This window comes from Hemicordylus capensis, chromosome 9 (assembly GCF_027244095.1).
Source record: "Hemicordylus capensis ecotype Gifberg chromosome 9, rHemCap1.1.pri, whole genome shotgun sequence".
NCBI lineage: Eukaryota > Metazoa > Chordata > Lepidosauria > Squamata > Cordylidae > Hemicordylus > Hemicordylus capensis.
In genome coordinates this window covers 6708824-6729619 of record NC_069665.1, presented here as the reverse complement: position 1 = coordinate 6729619, position 20796 = coordinate 6708824, and the positions used below count along the sequence as shown (strand labels likewise).

The 20796-nt window shown below is 48.9% G+C and overlaps 1 protein-coding gene across 3 annotated transcripts in view; it reads right to left on the bottom strand.

Annotated features, from left to right (window-relative positions):
- Positions 1-15234, bottom strand: part of SLC38A8 (solute carrier family 38 member 8) — a 36820-nt gene extending 21586 nt beyond the window's left edge. The window contains exons 1-2 of one of the 3 annotated variants that reach the window (XM_053270425.1): positions 14612-15234; positions 920-1110 (exon numbers count right to left, since the gene is read on the bottom strand). In XM_053270425.1, coding sequence (XP_053126400.1) covers positions 920-1110; positions 14612-14642 — 222 coding nt within the window. In that variant the 5' untranslated portion in view covers positions 14643-15234. Of the gene's footprint in view, positions 1-919; positions 1111-1648; positions 1692-2053; positions 2077-14611 lie in introns of those variants that run through there. The other 2 variants (XM_053270427.1, XM_053270426.1) reach the window with 2 other exon arrangements.
- Positions 15235-20796: the final 5562 nt, after the last annotated feature.

The window sequence follows — 20796 nt, the reverse complement described above, 5'->3', positions numbered from 1 at the left end:
GTTCACATTTTACGATTTAAAAAGAAACAAGGTGGACACAAAGCACCACCACTGGAGGGGAGCTGTGCTGAGGCTGGATAGGGACAGTTGCTCTCCCCCTGCTATATACAAGAGCCATGCCACTGTAGAAGGGCAAGCTCTTGTCTTTGCTACAGATGTGTACAGCACCCCCCTTGAAGCAGAACATGACAGCACCCCCAGACTTCACTGTCTCTTTTGCCATAAATTAAAGTAAACGGTAAAGTGTGCTGTCAAGTCGATTTTGACTCCTGGCACCCACAGAGCCCTCTGGTTTTCTTTTGGTAGAATCCAGGAGGAGTTGACCATTGCCTCTTCCCATGCATTATGAGATGATGCCTTTCAGCATCTTCCTATATCGCTGCTGCCCAGTATAGTACTAGCAGGGATTCAAACCGGCAACTTGTTAGTCAAGCATTTCCCAGCTGCCCACCATAAATTAAGCAGCCCTTAATGTAAAGTGTGGGGTCCCAACCCTGGGTCACCAGATGCCACTGGACTACCACTCCCATCACCCCCTGCCACAAAAAGCCAAATTGGTGTAGTGGTTAGAGTGCTGGACTAGGACCGGGGAGACCCGAGTTCAAATCCCCATTCAGCCATGAGACTTGCTGAGTGACTCTGGGCCAGTCACTTCTCTCTCAGCCTAACCTACTTCGCAGGGTTGTTGTGAGGAGAAACCTAAGTATGCAGTACACCGCTCTGGGCTCCTTGGAGGAAGAGCAGGATATACAATGTAAAAAATGTAAATAACAAAGGCTGCAGGCCACTTGTGGCAGGGAATAATGGGCATTGTAGTCCAGCAGCCGGGGACCCGATGTTGAGAGCCCATGGCTAGGAATGGGCCACCACCCCTCCCACAGAAGACTTGTGGGGGGGGCTTCCCCCTTGGGGTACTTACCAGTTCCACCAGCAGAGCCGGGGAGATCCCGCCAGCTTGACTGAAGGCCCAGGGGAAGTTGAGCAGGCCGGCTCCCAGGGCGGATTTCAGCATGATGAAGACGGCGCCCGCCGAGGAGAGGCTGGGGCTCTCCGACGCCAGAGTAGGCTTGGCTAGCAAGCTGATGCTCTCTCTAGCCAACTCCTCCATGTCTGAAAGAAAGAAAGGAGGAGGGGGCGGGGGCGCAGTCAGGCTGGGAGCGCAGCGGGGCCAAGGCGGTGGCGTCTCAGGGGCTCAGCGAGGCGCCTTCGCTGCCCGGAGTGGGGTCACTCCAGTCCCGACGTGGCTGCTTCTTCGCAGCTGGAGACAGTTCAAAGGGCTGATCCTCGTCACCTGGGGCGGTGGGAGGGCGGTTCCAGGGGCCCCTCCTCCAATCCCAGGCGTCACCTGCCAGGGTTGAGGGGAGGGCAGGAAAGAGGGTAGGATTCGAGCCCACCAGGCCAGGGCAAGGCAAAGACGCTGGCAAGAATGCTAAAAATAAGCCATGTCGTGTGCAAGGCAATCACACACACACACAAACCCAAAACCTTCAGGGGGTGTTGCTATAATTGAGCTGTTGGGTTCAAAGACTCTGGGGGCCCCCCAGCTCCTGAGGGGGCCCCAGCTGCACCCCCTCCCCATTTTCTTCATCATCTCCCTCACTCCAAGGGGCTGCAGGGGAGAGAGGTTGGAATACCCCCTCACACGCACCCAGCCCTGCCTTCTCGCTGCCCACGCAATTGGCAGCTTCAGTTCTAAAGCGGTTCGTATATTACGCGCTGAGAACGTCGCGGCAGGACTGGAGATTCTGCAAGGAGGTGTTTGCAAACAGAGTCCAGCCGGAGCCAAGCGCCCGAGGCAGGCGGGATTGCAAAATCGCAGCGTTCTGTCCTTGGCGAGAGATTTGCCATTGTCAGCACAGCTCTCCTGGGCTCAGGGACGTTTCTGGGCTGACTCTCTCAAAGGACCCGTTCTCGCAATGTTGTGGTTTTTTAAAATTGCCTTAAGAGGCTTGTCCACGCAGACTCCGAAGTTTGAGTTTAATCTGAGTGGAGTCAAATGAATGTGATCTGCATGAAATTTAAATCATGGTATTCTTCTAAAGAAGAGACCTACTTTGGGTTTATGCACACTTGAGTTCACACAGGCATCTTTTCTCTCCGACTACAGAATATGTATACTGTATATATTCTACAGAAGGGGGGGGGTTGGCTTTGAAGGCATTGAGTGGGGCGTACCTGCCCATTCCCGAGCCAGGGTGTGTCGCCCAGTAGGGTGATGGCTAGGACTTCAGAGTGCTGACCTGCTTCGATTGGCCCGCACTGTTCTCTAAGGGTGATTAATCACCTGGTGTTCCAGTCTGCCATGCTTTGTGTAATAGTTAACAAAGTTGTGGCCCTTTTCATCCATATTACGTCTACGTGTCTTCTTGAGCTGGGGTCTGGGGACAATGTTTAATTCTTGTTTTAAAATGTTTTTAAATTGTTAATGGTTGTGTTATTGTTTTTAATTTGTTTTAGCTTTTCATTGTTTTACAACTTTGTTTTAATTGTAAACAGCCCTGAGCCATTGTTGGAAGGGCGGTATATAAATCAAATAAATCAAATAAATAATAAATACTGCTTTTCAACCAAGAAAAGCCTACATAGACAATAATACAGTTGCTCTCGCAGGCGCACACACAAAGATATGGGTGTGGTGTGGGCCCTCCCTGAAACAAAGAGTGAAGGTGGCCCCCCGCAGACCATCTGCCAAAGATATGCCTCCCCCCCATTCATATTTTTGCTGCAAAATAACAGTAAGGATGTGTCAGTGAACAACATCCTCGGTGCACCCTCTCTCTTACCCCTCTGCAAATATCACACTCCACATGAACATGGACGCCGTCTCACAACCAGCAACTTGTGCACAAGCATCTCCCTGGCTCGTAAAACTCAGCTTGACGCGGATATGAATTCTCCAAAAGGCAGGCAGCCACATGCCAGTGGGTTTGGAGGGGGAAAGCTAAGAGTCAGCTTTAGCTATCCGGTTTTCAGTAAGAGCATTCTACCAAAGAAAACCACAGGGCTCTGTGGTCAACAAGGGCACAACTTTGAAGGTAAAGGAGTCGGTGTCGACTCCTGGCGACCACAGTGCCCTGTGGTTGTCTTGGGTAGAATACAGGAACTTTACCTCACCTTTAAGCGGGTAAAGACTGACAGATGTAGGAACAGGAAATCCAGGGCTGACCCTTTTACTTCTGGCCTTCTGCTCCTACATCCGTAACAGCAGCCTGAACACCCAGACATTTCACAGGTCAAGTTTTCCTGACATGCAGAGCAGTGGTGGGGAAAACCTCACTCGTTTCTCATTGTCTTTGTCAGGTCAGCAACCCGTTACGTAAGAGGAGGGCGACCACACAAGCAGGAGGCTGGAGTGGAGGCGAGCTGGTTTTGTGGTAAAGGTAAAGGGTGCCATCGGGTCAGTGTTGACTCCTGGCGCGACCACAGAACCCGGTGGTTGCATTTGGTGGAATCCAGGAGGAGTTGACCATTGCCTCCTCCCACGCAGTCTGGGATGATGCCTTTCAGCACCTTCCTGTATTGCTGCTGCTGCCCGATACAGGTGTTCCGCATAGTCGGTCAAGCAAGAATTGCCCCTTTGCTAAGCAGAGTCCACCCTGGTTTGCATTTGGATGGGGGACTTCATGTAAGCACTGACAGATATTTCCCTTAGGGGATGGGGTTGTAGCTCGGCATCTGCTTGCATGCAGACGGTTCCAAGTCCCCCCCCCCCGGCAGCATCTCCAAGATGGGGCTGAGAGAGACTCCTGCCTGCAACCTTGGAGAAGCCGCTGCCAGTCTGTGTAGACAGTACTGAGCGAGATGGACCAAAGGTCTGACTCAGTATATGGCAGTTTCCCATGTTCCAAATTTCGGCATAGCAGCTGCAGCCTTCTCCAGTTGCTTCTAGAAGGCAAGATCTCTGGGCTGGCAGCTGGCAGCCCCATCCAGAGCTTTATCTAGGGAACACTAATTGCCTCTGTCCAAAGAATCCCAAGCAGGGACACCCATTCCGTCAGCTTCCCTGTGTGTGTCTCAAGCACAGGATGAAGAGCTCTTGCATGATAAGATAAGGCCTTAACATCCTCTCTCTCTCCCTCTCTTTTTTTGTTTACCCTCATGTTTACTCATCTACCACATGGAGGGATTCTGATCAATGGAAGAAGAAGAAAGACAACAGGACTATCAAGTGTCTGTTCCTGCAATGCTTTTGACAAGACAAGATCTCTTTACCATGTGATTGTCCAATCTGAACATTAATCCAAGGCAAGAGGACCTGCCATGCGGGGGGGGGGGAAGGAGGGCACGTGTTGTTCAGGGCAAGATGTTCTACCTGGCCAACATCTTTCTCCAAAGGCTACCCCCAAATAATTGTTTCGGCTCTGCACACCTACACCTGCTCTTATGTATGTTTGCTCTGAAACAAGCAAACATACATTAAAGGGGGGGGGATCTCAACATGCAGAGGGAACACGTCTTCACTGATTTTCAAACACAAAGTTCTTAGAGCATTTTACATAGGAAAAGAGTGCAGGCAGGAATCCCACTCAGCCCTATCTTGGAGATGCCAGGGAGGAAGCTTGGAACCTGCTCCATGTAAGCATGCTTGTGCTCTTCCCATCCCTGAGCGGCAGAGGTGATCTCACCCCTGGACTTCGGGGCCAAAGTCCAGGGCCTCCACAGCCCCTGGGGGCCCCCACAATTCTCTTTAGTCTGTCCCAGGTGGTGTGGTTGCCCAGTGGAGCATGATGATGCTTAATTTGCGCACCCCCCCCCCGAAGGCCTTTAGGTCCAGGCTTCATAATTACCTAGGTGTACCTCTGTTCAGTGGAATAATTTCCAGGACCCACATGTCATCTCCCATTCAAATGCAAACCAGGGTGGACCCTGCTTAGTAAATCCTTGCTTGCAACCACAAGACCAGCTGTCCTCCCTTGAGCAGAGCTTGGGTGGACACCAAGGGGCACCCAGAGAGTGCCCAGTGGCACCAAGCCACTGCCAGTCGGTGTAGACAGTCCTGAGCTAGATGGACCAATGGTCTGACTCAGTATGTGGCGGCTTTCTATGTTCCTGTCCTAAAGGGGCTCATACTCTAAAATGGAGAGCCCAACAAATAGCCACTGGAAAGAAGGAGGCTGGTTACTCTCCCCGGCTAAACAAGTCACTACTTCGGAAGGCACTGCTCTGCCCACTCGGCAGCGGTTACCCCAGAAAACATATAATCCATGTACAGATATATAACTGGGCATATCACCGACAAGCCCAACACTGAAGGCTCTTCAGAGAGCCTACATTCAGACTCAAACACACAGTTCGCAGAACGTCCTTCAGCCGCCAGGGCTTAAAGGCAGCATGAAGATGGCGAGGATCCGAACAGAGACCTTTGGACAACTCCGGAAACCTGTGCCATGAACCTTGTGCTCAGAACGTCTCAGCCCCCAATATAGGAGGAGCTCTTCCATGGGGCGGAGTGAGGCAGCGGCCTCAGGCAGAGGGGTGAAGGACGGGGTGTTGGGGCAGCTAGTGGCCTCCTGCTTCCACCGTTTCTCCAGGGGTCTGAGCACCTCTGTTCCAGATAGAGCTGAGAAGGACTCCTGAGAAACTGCTACCCGTTAGTGAGGCTAAGACTGAGCTAGATGGGCCAATGGTCTGATACAGTGCAAGGCAGCTTCCTCCGGTGACTTGCCAGGCCTGTATGATCTCCTTCAGGCCCCAAGCAATCCTAAACCAGACAGGCTAAAAAGTCGAGCACATCCACAGCTAGACAAGCAAGCTTGAAAAACATCCATCATTCCAGTGGTTGTGCATTGGACTTATCCAGGACAGAGTTAACCATAAACAGCTGGACAATTAATTTAATTGATTTAATTTAATTTATTCGATTTCTATACCACCCTTCCAAAAATGGCTCAGGGTAGTTTACACAGAGAAATGATAAAGAAATCAGATGGCTCCCTGTCCCCAAAGGGCTCACAATCTAAAAAGAAACATGAGATAGACACCAGCAACAGTCACTATGCTGGGGGCGGACAGGGCCAGTTGCTCTCCCCCTGCTAAATAAAGAGAATCACCACATTAGAAGGTGCCTCTTTGCCAAGTTAGCAGGGGTTAACTTGGGATTAGGTCCTTTTTCAATGGTCAGGTTTTTATTATATTTGTGCATCACTCCAAACTTACATCTCTGGGCGGTTTACAACATAAACAATGTTAAAACAATTAAAGACCACAATTCTAGTTTAAAAGCTTGGGTGAATAAATGAGTCTTGAGGATATTTTTAAAAGCTGCCAGAGATGGGGAGACTCAATTCAGCAGGGAGCACATTCCAGTGTGTCTCCAGGCAGCCACAGAGAAGACCTGATCCATTATCCAAGTGTCAGTCCAGAACCGGGAGATGGTAGTATATCCCGGCTGAATTTCATCTAGAATATGAGGGCACCGTTTCACCTACGAAACACAAGCTCCTTCTGTTAAAAGGGTCTCTCCATAGACAGCTCAGCCAATTCATTTTATATTTCCCAACTATGAGACCTTTTGATCTCAGTAAGTAGGATAAAGAGACTTTAATCAGCTGCTATAAGGAATTATGAATGGCTAATTGTGTCTGTCATCCCAATTATATCTCTGCAGCCTAAGGTGTTCCTAACCATTTAAAGTGTCCTTTTCGGACTCCATCATCATTAGCTGCCCACAAAAAGAATGCAGGCATAATTGGCTTGTGCGATTTAGAAATTAGCCATTGGGCTGTGAAAGAACCCTGCAGCCAATGAGAAAGTCCCAGAGCAGGCTGGCGCGCTCTGACACAGTTTGGTTCTGGTTTTTCAAAGGCTCTAGGACAGTTGCTAATCTTTCATTAGAATTGTAGCAGCTGAGGGACCCTGGAGGCCATCTAGTCAAGCCCCTGCTTGACAGAAGAGGATTGGAGCTCGAGCATCCGCAATGCGTGGCTATCCAAACTTCTTTTTGAAGACATGATGGACCACAGGTCTATCAACAGTGGCTAGTTTGGGTTTTTATATATTCAAAATTTAGGAAGACTACATTAAAAAAATTTTCAGTACAAAATACAGGAACGTTTGCTAAATCCCCATTACTGTAAGGTCCACACTGTCATATGAAGATATTTATTTCTTATTATTTTTTACATTTATATCCCATTCTGCCTCCAAGGAGCCCGGAGCGGTGTACTACATACTTAAGTTTTTCTTTCACAACAACCCTGTGAAGTAGGTTAGGCTGAGAGAGAAGTGACTGGCCCAGAGTCACCCAGCAAGTCTCATGGCTGAATGGGGATTTGAACTCGGGTCTCCCCCGAAATAGTCCAGCACTCTAGCCACTACACCACGCCGGCTGCTACATTCATAATACCAAGTTACTATAAACTTTAAAATCCCCCCAGAATCCAAAAGCGGACTCCACTGAGTACAGCACACACATCCCATTTGCCGCCCTTCTTTCAGTCTGGTCTTGCTGGCAGGAGAGGCCTCGAAATACCTGTCCCTGGGGATTACTGGCAGGAGGGAGGCATGCCTTCATCTTCTGCTTGTGGGCTTCCCCGTGGCATCTGGGGGGTGCACTGTAGGCAATAGGGCAAGGGGAGACAGTTGTCTGGGGGCCCATTGCCTTGCCCCCCCCCCCGAGGCAAGACACATGGCTGACTCCCCCAGCCGCGCACCCGCCCGGGCTTCCTTGAGTTGTATTCATCCTCCAAAATTGATGTGAGTGTTTAGACCTGGAGCTACCCGAACAGCAGGTCTTTCTCTAGGACCATTAAATGACTTGCATCGTCCACAATTAAGATTTCTTTACTTCATGACCTGAGCTTCAATGAGGTGGGGGGGCATTTTAAAATCTTGTCTCTGGGCCCACTCCAACCTTACTACGCCCCTGACTGTAGGAAAACAGGATGCTGGGCTAGATGGGATCAGGCCCAAGACCTGTCCAGTCTTAGATATGTCCTGGGCAAACTGCTCTTCCCCACTCACTGCTCAGCCATGATCAGCCTTGGGAGGAGAGCTGGTCTTGTGGTAGCAAGCATGGACTTGTCCCTGTTGCTAAACAGGGGTTGCCCTGGTTTGCATTTGAATGGGAGGCCACATGTGAGCACTGATATTCCCATTAGGGGATGGGGCTGCTCTGGGAAGAGCACCTGCATGCTTGCAGGCAGAAGTTCCAAGTTCCCTCCTTGGTATCTCTCCAGATAGGGCTGAGAGAGAGTCCAGCCTGCAAGCTAGGAGAAGTCGCCCGCTGCCAGTCTGTGTAGACAATAGTGAACCCGATGGTCTGACTCTGTATATGGCGGCTTCCTGTGTTCCTAACGTCCCTGTAACTTAAGCCCAGTGATCTAGTCCTGTCCTCTGGGACAACCGCAGGTCCTCAGATATTGTTGAATGGCTCCATCTGGGGGACCCAGCATTGAGAATCCCTGCTCTGCGAAACAGACCTCTGGGCATTTGAAGAGTGTCCTCATGTCCCCCTCAGTCTTCTTTTCTCTGGGTTAAACATACAACAGCTCCTTGAATGGACTTGTTTTCTCAGACTTCTGGCCATCTCCATCAGCTACTTCCCCAGAAGGCACCAAGGGGCTGTTCATATTCTGTGGTTGTAAATGTCTTGGTAGGGAGGCAGCAAGAATATTTTCACCTTGTGTCCACACTGCCTGGTATGGATTATGCAGAGCAGCCCATGCAATCTCCCGGCTATTTATTAGTAAAGCTAAGTCTGCAGTATTTCCCTTTCTAACAAGCAGACATATTTTGTGCGTCCCCTCCATGAGGCTAGGCTACAGGGTCTCAAGCCTGGATCCCCAGATGCTGTTGGACTACAACTCCCATCATCCCTTGCCACAACAGACTACATGGCAGGGAATGATGGGTTGCAGCCCAACAGCATCTGGGGACCCACGTTTGAGCATGCAAGTTTTAGTCAGTTGGGAATTGGGTGTCTATCCTCATGCCTTGCCTTGCCTGGTGATCTCTACTTTCCCCACCTCATTTATGATTTGTAGACTTAGCAAGTCACCTTACAAGGCGTTTTCTGTTCCTGGACCTATAACTGTGTGGTTGTTGGGGCAGACCTAAATGAATGGCTGATGTCTACTCATGCTTGCAAAATACTGGGTAATGTTTAAGAAAAAGACAGACAGACAGGTATTTCCAACTATGGGCAAATCTTTGGACTACAGAAGTATTTGGATGAGGCAGGAAAGACCAGAAGTGGGCTGTTCTAACCCCCTCTTTAAAAAAAAAAGTCTTTCCTTTCTATTATTTATAATTGCATCAAGGCGAAGCTTGGTATGCAGGTTGTCAGCCTGATTAGGGATTATTCCGTGACATCTTTTGCCTGCATTAAGCTGTTTAACATCTGCTGTAATCCTGGCTGAGCCAATGACTTGCTGGGTAACCTTTGGCAAGTCCCCCGACCTTCCTCATCCTTGGTCAACCTAGCTGGAAAATCGGTTAAGAAGCCATCTTGCCCGGAAGAGGAGGAGGATTCTAACCCCGCAAGTCAAGTCTCCATGGAGAAACCCATCTCCATGTTGGCCTTCTCGATAGACAGCAGTGAGACAAATCAGCTATCAGCACAGCCTTAATGTTTAAATTTGTTAAGACGTATCTAGCATGGACTTAGGTTTTGATTTATCTAGGTAATTAAGCCAAACAGAACTTGTGTGTTTTCCTGGATACAAGTAGAACTTGAACCTTTATTTAGAAGCACGTTTAATATGAAAGAAACAAGTACTCAAAACAGTTCTGTTATTCAGAACAAGACTTGTAGAGGTGCACACACACCGTGGTACACTCACTGCCGTCAGATTGATTCATGAGCAGGTACTAGACAGATGTTTTTAAGCAAATAGATCATGACAAGAAATAAAGAAATAAATTTGAAGATGATACCAGACTCTTTTGGGTAGTGAAATCCAAAACGGATTGTAAGGAGTTCCAAAAGGATCTCTCCAAACTGGGTGAGTGGGCGACAAAGTGGCAAATGCAGCTCAGTGTTGGCAAGTGTAAAGCAATGCACATTGGGACGAAAAACCCCAAGTTCAAGTATATGCTGATGGGATCTGAGCTGTCGGTGACTGACCAGGAGAGGGATCTTGGGGTCGTGGTGGACAGCTCGTTGAAAGTGTCGATTCAATGTGTGACAGCAGTGAAAAAGGCCAGTTCCATGTTAGGGATCATTAGGAAGGGGCTTGAGAATAAAACTGCTAATATTATAATGCCCTTATACAAAACTATGGTGCGGCCACACCAAAGGGCAAGCTTTTTATATAGAAACACTGCCCATTTTGCAAAGCAGTTTCATCTCAGACTGAAGCTGAGGTTCTCGTGATGCAGCTCTGAATGCATATGACCTTCGAGGATCTTTTTTCTCAAATTTACTTTTGCATCTTATTACTGAGTATTATGTTCTGTACCAGCAGGACTAGGACACACACATCCTTTAAGCGGTGGCATAAACATTGCCAGAATATTGGATTGCCAGTTATTCTCTCTCCCCTCAGCATTCATTCCCAAAAAGAAATGGCTTCTGTCTGGATGTCCACATTAACCTCAGCATCTTTTCATCTCTCAAGTGCTAGAGTTTTGCCCTCATCATAGTCTGGGAACTCTCTCCCACTGGATTCTCAAACCAGCATGGGCTGGTCATTTAAGAATGAGCAGCTCCAGTTAAACCCAAGGCTCCACACTCCTCAGCTGGGGTGAGGCACCAAAATCAAACTCCGCCTAGAGGCCCCCAACCCTAGGGCCAATTTCGGTGTGCCCGATGCCAAGCCACAGAAGTCAAAATGTCTCTTTAAAGGTTTGAGAAGGTGCCTTTTTCCACCAGGGCTACTCATTAACGTGGAAGTTTGCATTGTTCTTAACAGCTAGCATGCCATCTCTTCACACAGAAGAGTGACAGAAGCAAATGCTCCATAATGCAACTTCTTGTGACCTTTGTGACTAACCCTAAATACACTCATGGTGATCAAACTCTAGTAAGGCTATGATTGCTGATACAGGCTGACCTATGATCTTAGGGCACAAACTCCTTCTCTTAAAAAAAAAAAAAAAAGCTAACAGGAAAGGGAGTGGACAGTCCATGCATTCACAGAGCTTTATTTGCACAAGAACTCACTGAGATGTGGATCATGGCCATTACAAGAAAATAAATCCTACCCAATTCTGTGTGATTTAGGCTCAGGGAATGCCCTTAGGATCAAAGCTGTGTATATGCTGTAATTCTATGGGAACACAGAAAGAGATGGAGATATTGGCTATAGCTGAATGATGCAGCTCTTTAAGGTTCCAATTTCTTTTTTTGGAGGGAAGAGTAAGTTTCTAGCCCTGATGAGCACAAGCAAGCGTTTAGAAGCATGTCTGCTGAAATCTCAAAACACAGCAAAATAGTTGCACGAGATTGCCGCAGAGGACTATGCTTCCATGCTCTATAGCTCCCTGTCCCTCCTACAACCAGCTGCAAAAACAAAATGAATCATGCACAAGGATTGCAGAATTATGCAACAAGTATAAAATACAAGCTGCATAATTAGGCAAGTTGCAGAAGCCAGCCTTTTTTTTTTTTTTTTTTCCCCTAGAGAATTTTGATGTTAAGTATATTTATTGGATTGGATATACCGGCTTGGGTTTGGCTCTGTAAGGGTATTTCAACTTCAAGCACTTCCATCATTTTTTTTGTATTTGGAAATGATATTCAAATAATCTAAACATATTACAAAGATACAAAAAACAATAACCAAAATGTTTTAAAAACATCAGTAACATGCATCAGTAACAGTATCCATAGGTATTTTTATAGGACGTGTGTGCAGCGTATATACATACAATATGAAAACTGCTCCACATTTGATTCAGCGATAAATCTGATTGCTGATTGGGGTGAAACATAGAAAATATATGGCAGCTTCCTATGTTGCACCCCAATCAGCAATCAAGTATAAATAACACAAATACCTCAATGTATTTATTTTATTTTTATTTATTGTTAAATTTGTATACCGCCTTTCATTAACACAATCCCAAGGTGGTTTACATAAAATTTTTTAAAAAGACTATAAAAAGCTAAAATATAAAACAAATCTGAAAAAGGTTTAACACACAAGCATAAAATAACCATTCAAAATACAAAGAAGCAGCAGTAGAGACAATCATATAAAAGCCTGGGTAAAAAGCCAAGATTTAACACACTTTCTAAAAACCGTGATGGAGACCGAGGAGCAAATAGCCACCGGGAGAGCATTCCAGAGTCTGGGGGCAGCAACAGAGAAGGCCCTGTCCTGAATGCACGACAACCGAACCTCCCTCATTGTCGGCACCCGGAGCAGAGCTCCCTCAGATGACCTCGTCAAGTGGGCAGCAACCCTTGGGAGCAGGCGGTCCCTCAGGTACCCCGGGCCCAAACCGTTAAGGGCTTTAAAGGTCAAAACCAGCACCTTGAATTGGACCTGGAAACAAACTGGTAGCCAGTGCAACTCTTTCAAAATGGGCGTGATGTGATCCCAGCGGGCAGCTCCAGATAAAATCCTAGCGGCCGCATTTTGCACTAGCTGCAGTTTCCGAATATTCTTCAAGGGCAGCCCCACATAGAGCATATTACAGTAATCCAACCGTGATGTGACTAAGGCGTGGGTAACCGTGGCCAGATCTGCCTTCTCAAAAAAGGGACACAGCTGGCGCAGTAGCCGAAGCCGCACAAAGGCACCCATGGCCACCGCCTCCACCTTTTGGGGTTCAGGGGGTCAATTCCGGGGGTCATTTTACACTGTATTTTGCAGTCCTTTCACCACCGCAATTCCCCTAACCTCGTTTTCAAGACATCTAGTGCTTGTCAACCGCGAATTCACCAACCGTGAGGTTTTCCAGGAAGGAACCCTTGCGGTTGGCGAGGGATGGCTGTATTACATGGACCTTCCATTTAGCTGCCTACTGCAATTTATTTGTTTTATTTATTTCTATACTGCCTTTCCAAAAATGGCTCAGGGCAGTTTACACAGAGAAATAACAAATAAATAAATAAGATGGAACCCTGTCCCCAGTTGCAATGATTAGCAATACTTAAGAACTATAACAAGGCAGGCTCTTCCATGGAGACCCGTTAAGTACAAGTTAAATCATGACCTCCTGCAAGAAAGATATAGGCCACTACAGAAACATTCCAGTGTTCATACTCCCAAATGTAAGCAACAGCCACCTATCCTAGGGACCAACCAGATCAACAGCAACCTAGAAAACCATAAGTTCTCAGCATTCCATCCTGGGCAACTGAGAGGCCATCATGCTTTCGAGTGACCAAGAGGAAGAGCCAGGATAGGGCTACACAAGAGAGAAGCAGGCTTGCTTCTCAATGATTAGGGGCAAGGAAGAAGTTATCTCCTCCACCCCGGTATCTCCAAGTACACACCTTTTGTTGCTATATAAGCTTGGGTTCCCAGATGATCTTGGGCTACACCTCATAAGAACAGCCCTGCTGGATCAGGCCCAAGGCCTATTTAGGCCAGTATCCCATTTTCTACAGTGGCCCACCAGATGCCTCTGGGAAGCCCACAGGCAAGAGGTGAGGGCATGCCCGCTCTCCTGCCGTTGCTCCCCTGCAACTGGTATTCAGAAGCATCTCGCCTCTGAGGCCAGAGACGGCCTATAGCCACCAGACTAGTAGCCAGCCACCAACAGACCTGTCCTCCATGAATTTGACCAAGCTCTGTTTAAAGCCTTCCAAGCTAGTGGCCATGACTACATCCTGTGGCAGAGAGTTCCATAGATTCATGGAACTAGAATTCCACAGATTCCAACTGCTACTCCTAACCCTCTGAACTTAAAGGCTGCTTAGCCCCACAGTGGCATGGCATTGTGGCTGGAGATGATGGGAGTTGTAGTCTAACCACATGTAGGGACCCAAGTTTGAGGACTCTCAATAAGTAAGTAGTTGCTAATTACTCAAAGAGAGAGAGCGCGCGAGAGAGCAGAGCTCTTTTAGAAACAAAGCAGAGCTCCACCACCTCTTTGTAGACCCAGCCCTGGGTATTGGGATAAAGGACATTTTACTAGCATATCATAAAATCCTTCTGGGCTCATATTCACCTCTGTGCTTACAATAGTTATCAGACTATTGTAAAGCAATTTTAAAAAGTACAATGAAACCAAACAAGAACATATAAGGTCAAACAACAGAACACACCAAAGAGCAGCACATGAGCCAAAATACAAGTTAAGAAGCTACAACTTAAATATCAGCAACAAACTCAGCAAGGAAGTTTCCTCTAACACTGATCACTGCAGTTCATGTCTACAGAGCAGAGAGCATCTGTCCAATACTAAAGGGAATACTTTTTTCAGTTCCTCAAACAATAGGGAAGTTGGGTGGAGGGAGAAAGAACCCCACTGGAGCAGACCAGGGAAGACCAAACCCAGCAACCCACACTGGCCAACTAGGTGCCTCAGGTAGCCCATAAGTAGAAATAAATAGCTCTCTCTGACCATTTCCCAGCAGAATATGACCTCTAAATGTGGAGGCTGCATTCAGCCATTATGTCCAAGGACCCAGCAGACACAAAAGATGCATATTCTGTGGTCAATGACCTCAAGGGATAACAACTCACAGCTGCCCACGGACTCTTTGCAAGCAGACCTTTCGCATCTCTCTTGAACACACCAGACATTGCAGCAAAGGCGTTGCCCTGTGTGAGGTGGGCCCCAAGCAGCCCAGGTGTTCCTACTTGCTGTAAACTCAGCACTTCTCTTCCACCACAGGCACTCTAAAATAATGCCCTTCTTCTTTGTACCACCACCCTTCGAGAGACACCAAACACACTAGGAAGAAAACCCCAGAGACACAGACCGCTCTGTGATCGCCCACCAAGAAATGAACAACAGTACCCATGTTCCTGCCTCCAAAGCGCTTGGCGAGCACCCTTCAGACAGCGTTCAGAAAGGCGGGCAGCTCTGACCCCAGCATGGCGATGTCCTTGAGAAACGACAATTTTGGAAGGGGGTGGGAGTCTCTTCTTCTTGCCTCTGCAGGCTTTAAGGAGGCAAATATAATCTCGCCTTCCTTTCGTCCCTCCTTCGCCACTCCTCCTTTTTGCCTTCATGTTCTCTTTGTGGACAGGGAGGTATCCCTATAGATCAGCAGTCTCTGGCTGCACTCCCTTGCCAGCTTAATCCGCGATTAGCCTGGCTCCATCCTCACAGACCTGGCAACTGGGCAGAAGGGACTTGGGGGTCTCAGCCAAACTCTCTGGGAGGCCTCATAGACAGGGTGACCTCCTTCCCCAAAAGAGAACACGCCTGCAGGCAGTTGGTTAACTCTTTAATTGAAGGCAGGAGCTTTTTTAGGGGAGGGCAAAGGGGGGGGGCTTTGCCCCAGGCCCCATACATGCCCCCCCCATCCAAATATGATTCAGGATTTGAAATGCTCAGATCAGTCCTTTTCATTTGAGGCAGTAAAACTCATCAGTTAAAATATAACACCAGGGTCAAGAGTTATTTCAGTATTTGGAGTTATAACATGCTATACTGTGCAACATTATCCACACCGTGGAACGCTGCACAGTTGCTCAAGAGTGCTGTTGCCCACATGCCAAAATGGCACAAATGGCATTGTGTGACCGTGCAGCCATGATACACAATGGCCACACTGTCACATAACTCTGCACAATGTTTGCACTTGCTCGATGCTCTTGTGCAACTGTGCAAATGTTGTGTTCCCCCACAAGTGTAACTTTGCACAAGATGTCAGCCAGAGAAAATACAATGGGCGGGCGGTGGGGGGCTCAAAGGAACATTCTGAGCCCCCCACCACCACCTCCCAGGCCTCTCAAAATTGTGACTTCTTCAGTTGAAGGGATATTGAGCAGGTGAAACTCTCTTCTTCCCTGCCCTTACCTCCCATCACTGCAGCTTTGCAAAGGGGAAAAATTACAGCAAAACACGTCGTAAACCTTTATTCGAGTCCAGGGGTTCCCAGCCTTGATTCCCAGATATTATTAGATTACTACTACTCCCATCACCCCCTGCCATTGTGGCAGACTCATTGGGGATGATAGGCGCTGTAAACAACATTTGGGGACCCAAGGTTAGGAACTTCTGTTCGAGCCCAGAGACAATTTTTTGTGTGGATGTATTTCTTCTCAGTGCGTTCTGTGTCTTTTAAGCGACCTTTGTGTAAAGATGGGGAGAATTTAATGGGTGCCTGCCTGCTGTGGGAGGAAGCCAAGTGCATAGAGCAGATGATCTGTAGAAATTCCATCTGCTTTGGGACCTGCCCGGCCTGCTTATGCTGCCTATGTAAGATCTCACTCTTAGAGCTTAGTGTTAATTAATCTAGGTAATTACTTTTAGGGTTGCTAGTTGTACAGGAGAGAAATTTTGCAAGGCAAAGCTGCTGCCCTGAAGACAGTGCTGGAATGGGCACTGAGGCTTCAAGATAATGAGGTCATTCACACAATCAAAAGCTGTGTTTGACCCGGGTTTGGGGGCTCTCAATTTTTGGTTGTGTGGAAGCAAGTTAGGAGGAAAACCTGGGTAGAAGTGACTGTGCGGAAGCAAGGTAGGAGGAAAACCTGGCTAGCTTTGCCTCCTACCTTGATTGCGTGAATGAACTCTATGTGCTTGCCTGAGGGGATCCCTCACCACCCCGACCCACACACCCCACACGCACCCCTCTGGCTGGTTGCCAGAAATCTTTGTGTAGCCCTGGAATTGGAATTTGACAGAAACTTCGCCAGGAAATGCTTTGAGAAAAAGTTAGTCGCACCATTTTTTGTACCTGGTAGGTTCACAGGAAGCCCTATCTGCCCCCCCCCCCCGCCAACCGGCTGGGCCCCTCACGACAAGGTACCAACCACACAGTTGTGGTCAATGTCATGGGGCCCACAAGGTGCCTTCACTGTGGTGGCCCTTCTATGAGATTGGGGGTGAATCTGCCTTGCCCAGCTAGCCACCACTCTGCTCTGCCATCCATAGCATCCTTCCTTTCAGAGGCTCCGTGGGAGGCTGCCATGACCTCTCCTTGAAGGTCCTCTTTATGTCTTGCCTTTGGCAGAGCATCTGCTTTGCATGCAGAAGGTTCCAGGTTCAGCCCCTGGCAGCATCTCCAGGTAGGGCTGGGAGAGACTCCCGCCTGAAACCTGGGAGAGCTGCTGTCAGCCAGTGTGGGCAATGCTGAGCTAAGATGGACCAAGGGTCTGACTGCGTATAAGGCCGCTGCCTGTGTTCCTAGTCCACTAAGTGGCCCATGTAGACTCTAGGGAATGGACTAAAACGAATGACAGAGAATGCCATTGCCCACTCAAATGGACTGGTTCCTCCCAAGTGGCCAAAGGAATGCATGGAATTTCTGAACGGCCAGTGGCATTCCATGGCCATTGGGAAGGAACCAGTCTATTTCAGCAGGCATTCCCTGCCGCTCATTTTAGGATGTCCTGACGCTAGTCCAACTGCAGGCTGACAGTCCCAGGTTCAACCCCTGGAAGCATCTCTGGGAAATGCTGAGAAAGACCCCTGTCTGAATGAAACCCTGGAGAGCCACTGATAGCCAGTGTTGGGCACATGGAGCAAGGTACAAGGCAGTTTCCTATGCCCCCTGTCCCCTCACACTCCCACCAGTGCCTTGTGTGTGAGAGAGAAGTGTGTCCTCCACCCAGAGGCGTAACGAGGGAAAACGGCGCCCAGGGCAAACACTGAAATTGCGCCCCCCCTCAAGCGCCCAGAGCCTTTGGATGGATAGGGCGGTAGTATTTTATAGTAATAAAATAGTAGTAGTATAAAATAAAATAGTAGTAATAATAATGTAATAAAAATAATAATAAATACCACAAATGTGTGTCCTCCGAGGCGAGGGGATGGCTGTGAGCGGCGGGGGAGAAAGCGGAGTCCGGACTCATCCCCATAGCGGCGGCCGCCACCAGAGCAACGCCAAGGTCTGCCGTGTGGCCTGGCGTCACTAACCAATTGAGATGGGGCAGGAGCGGGGGTGAGCAAGCGGCAAGCAAGGTCCTTGACTTGCCGCAGTGAATGTAACACAGATACATATACCTCACCTCGGAGGAGTCGGAGGACACACGGCAGCAGGCAGAGGGACAAAAAAACTTTAGGCGCCCGCAGCGCTGCCGCGGCAGATGTAACACAGAGCCCGATGCCGAGGCCTGCCGTTTGGCCCGGCGTTGCTTCTGAACTGCAAAGCGCGCCTGCGCCAGGCAATGGGGGGGGTGCGGCGGCGCCGGGACTGCTCATGGGGGAGGGGGCGCCACACGCTCCTTTGCGCAAAGGGCGGACTGCTGCTGCGCTGGCGCTGCCATTAAATAATAATAATTTTTTTAAAAAAAATAATAATAATTTTTTAATGGCACTTTTTGGCGCCCCCTACCAAGTGGCGCCCAGGGCACGTGCCCTGCCTGCCCTACCATTAGTTACGCCCCTGCCTCCACCCCAGCTCTCCAAATGTCCACGGTGAAGCGTGCAGCATTTCCTTCAAGTACCTCCTGGATGCCTCGTGGAGGGAGGTCCTTCTTTAGTTGCTGCATTGTCGTTTCCCTTTAAGGTCTGTGGGGTGTTATGCAATGTGCATGACTGACGGACATCTTAAAAGCAAAGTTCACTGGTTTGACTTGTACCTCCAACTGAAGGTTGCGCAAGAGGACAACATATATGGCGGCCACAAACTCTGTCACACCGCTGTCATTCACAGCAAGCATCTCCCCAGTTCTCTGGATGCCCTCCCTTGGTTCGGGCATCCTCCGCACATGACCTGTCCTTTGCCTCTGCTTCTTAGGGAGGGGAGCTTTTGAACAAGAGGGGGATTTGTTCTTGGCCAGGCTACGGAGGAGCCACAAGGGAGAGCCCTCTCTTCAATGATGTGCTGTCTTAGCCTGGCTAGTCTGCCTTTTGCAGTGCTGGCAGGTAGTACAGCAGATAGTCCAGCTCAGAACTTCACATGACACCCGGCACATGCTTCTTTACTGAGGTTAAGGGCCCTGCTTTATCTCTCTCTAGACCTGCAGGAGCAGCAGACAGCAAGCCTGCTGGAGACTTGCCTCTAGGTAGGACAAAGGTCCCCAACCTGAGTTCCTCCAGATGTTGCGGAACATCTACATAAATTGTAGCCAGGGATGATGGGAGTTGTAGTTCAGCAACATCTGGAGGAACCCTGGTTGGGGACCACTGCTTTAGACAAAGGTTCCTGACCCTACCTCTCCAGATACAAAGCTCATTCTCACGACTAAAAGCTAGGTAGAAGCGTCCAGCCAGGCTCCAAACCCATGCATGCACACTCTCGAGAAACAACTGTGAGTCACCAAAAGTTGATAGGAGCATAGGAAGCTGCCATATACCGAGTCAGACCATTGGTCCATCTAGCTCAGTATTGTCTACACCAGGGCTGCCAAACTTTGACCCTCCTGCAGATGTTGGCCTACAACTCCCATAATCCCCGGCTATTGGCCACTGTGGCTGGGGATTATGGGAGCTGTAGTCCAAGAACAGCTATGGGTGGGGGTGAAATTGAGCAGGCCTGGTCTACACAGACTGGCAGCGGCTTCTCCGAGGTTGCAGGCAGGAATCTCTCTCTGCCCTATCTTGGAAAAGCCTGGGTGGGAACATGCAAGCATGCAGATGCTCTTTCCAGAGCAGCCCCATCCCCTAAGGGGAATATCTTACTCTGCTCACTCATCAAGTCTCCCATTCATATGCAACCAGGGCAGACCCCACTTAGCAAAGGGGACAAGTCATGTTTGCTACCTCAAGACCAGCTCTCTCAAGTGCTAGCTGCGATCTGGGTAGGGCGGCAGAGGCCTTCACCTAGCGATGCATTTGGTCACTATTTTGTAACCCAGACCTGCGGACTTTTAAAACTCCTGAAGCAGTTGTGACTCCTCCAGTTTCCTCTCTGGTCCTGTCGTCTGTCCCCTCCAGTGCTCCCTCTAAGAGGGATTCCCAGATGTTGTTGACTACAACTCCCATAACCCCCAGGCAAAAGCCTTTGCAACTGGGGATGCTGGGAGTTGTAGTCAACGACATCTGGGAATCACTCTTACATGGAATACCGGTCCCCTCCCTCATCTGCTGCATGGCACACTTGGGATTCTTCCTTGCCCCAGCAGGTAAGAGGGTGGTGGACAACAGGAGCGGGAAGGGAGGGAGACTAGCGGCTCTGGCTAGCACACCGTCCTCCGACATCAACATCTGCAGGCATTCCTCCTACCCATCTATCCTTGTGAGAACCAGCCCGTAGTCTCCACCTCAATCACTGGCAATCACACCTGCACCAGTCTTGGGTCCAGCAGGATGGGACGCAGCTAGATCTGACCTGTGGGGCAAGCTCTCCTGTGCAAGCCTGACTGGAATGAGCAGGGGCATTGTGAGAGCGTGAACACACCTTGCACAGCGGAGACCTCGGAGAGGTGCTGCCAGTCTAAGAGGACCAAAAGGTATGGCCAAGTATACTAACGGCAATGAATATTTATAAGTCCCCTCTTCAACCAAAGCGGTTTACACAGAGAAATAAATAATACATAAATAAGATGGTCGCCTCTCCCCAAAGGGCTCACAATCTAAAAAGAAACGCAAGGGCCAGTTGCTCTCCCCCTGCTAAAGATAAGAGCATCACCACTTTAAAAGGCGCCTCTTTCCTCAGTTAGCAGGGGGAGTAGCTTCATGTGCCTGATGAACAGTGAGACTATTCAGCACAGGTTGGGGATGATGGGAGTTGTAGTCCAACATCATCTGGGTTTTGGAACCTCTGGTCTAGGTACTAACTATTTAAGACTTTCAAGGGGGTGGGGCGGGAAGGTATGATGTTTTTTGTTTCAGCTTCAA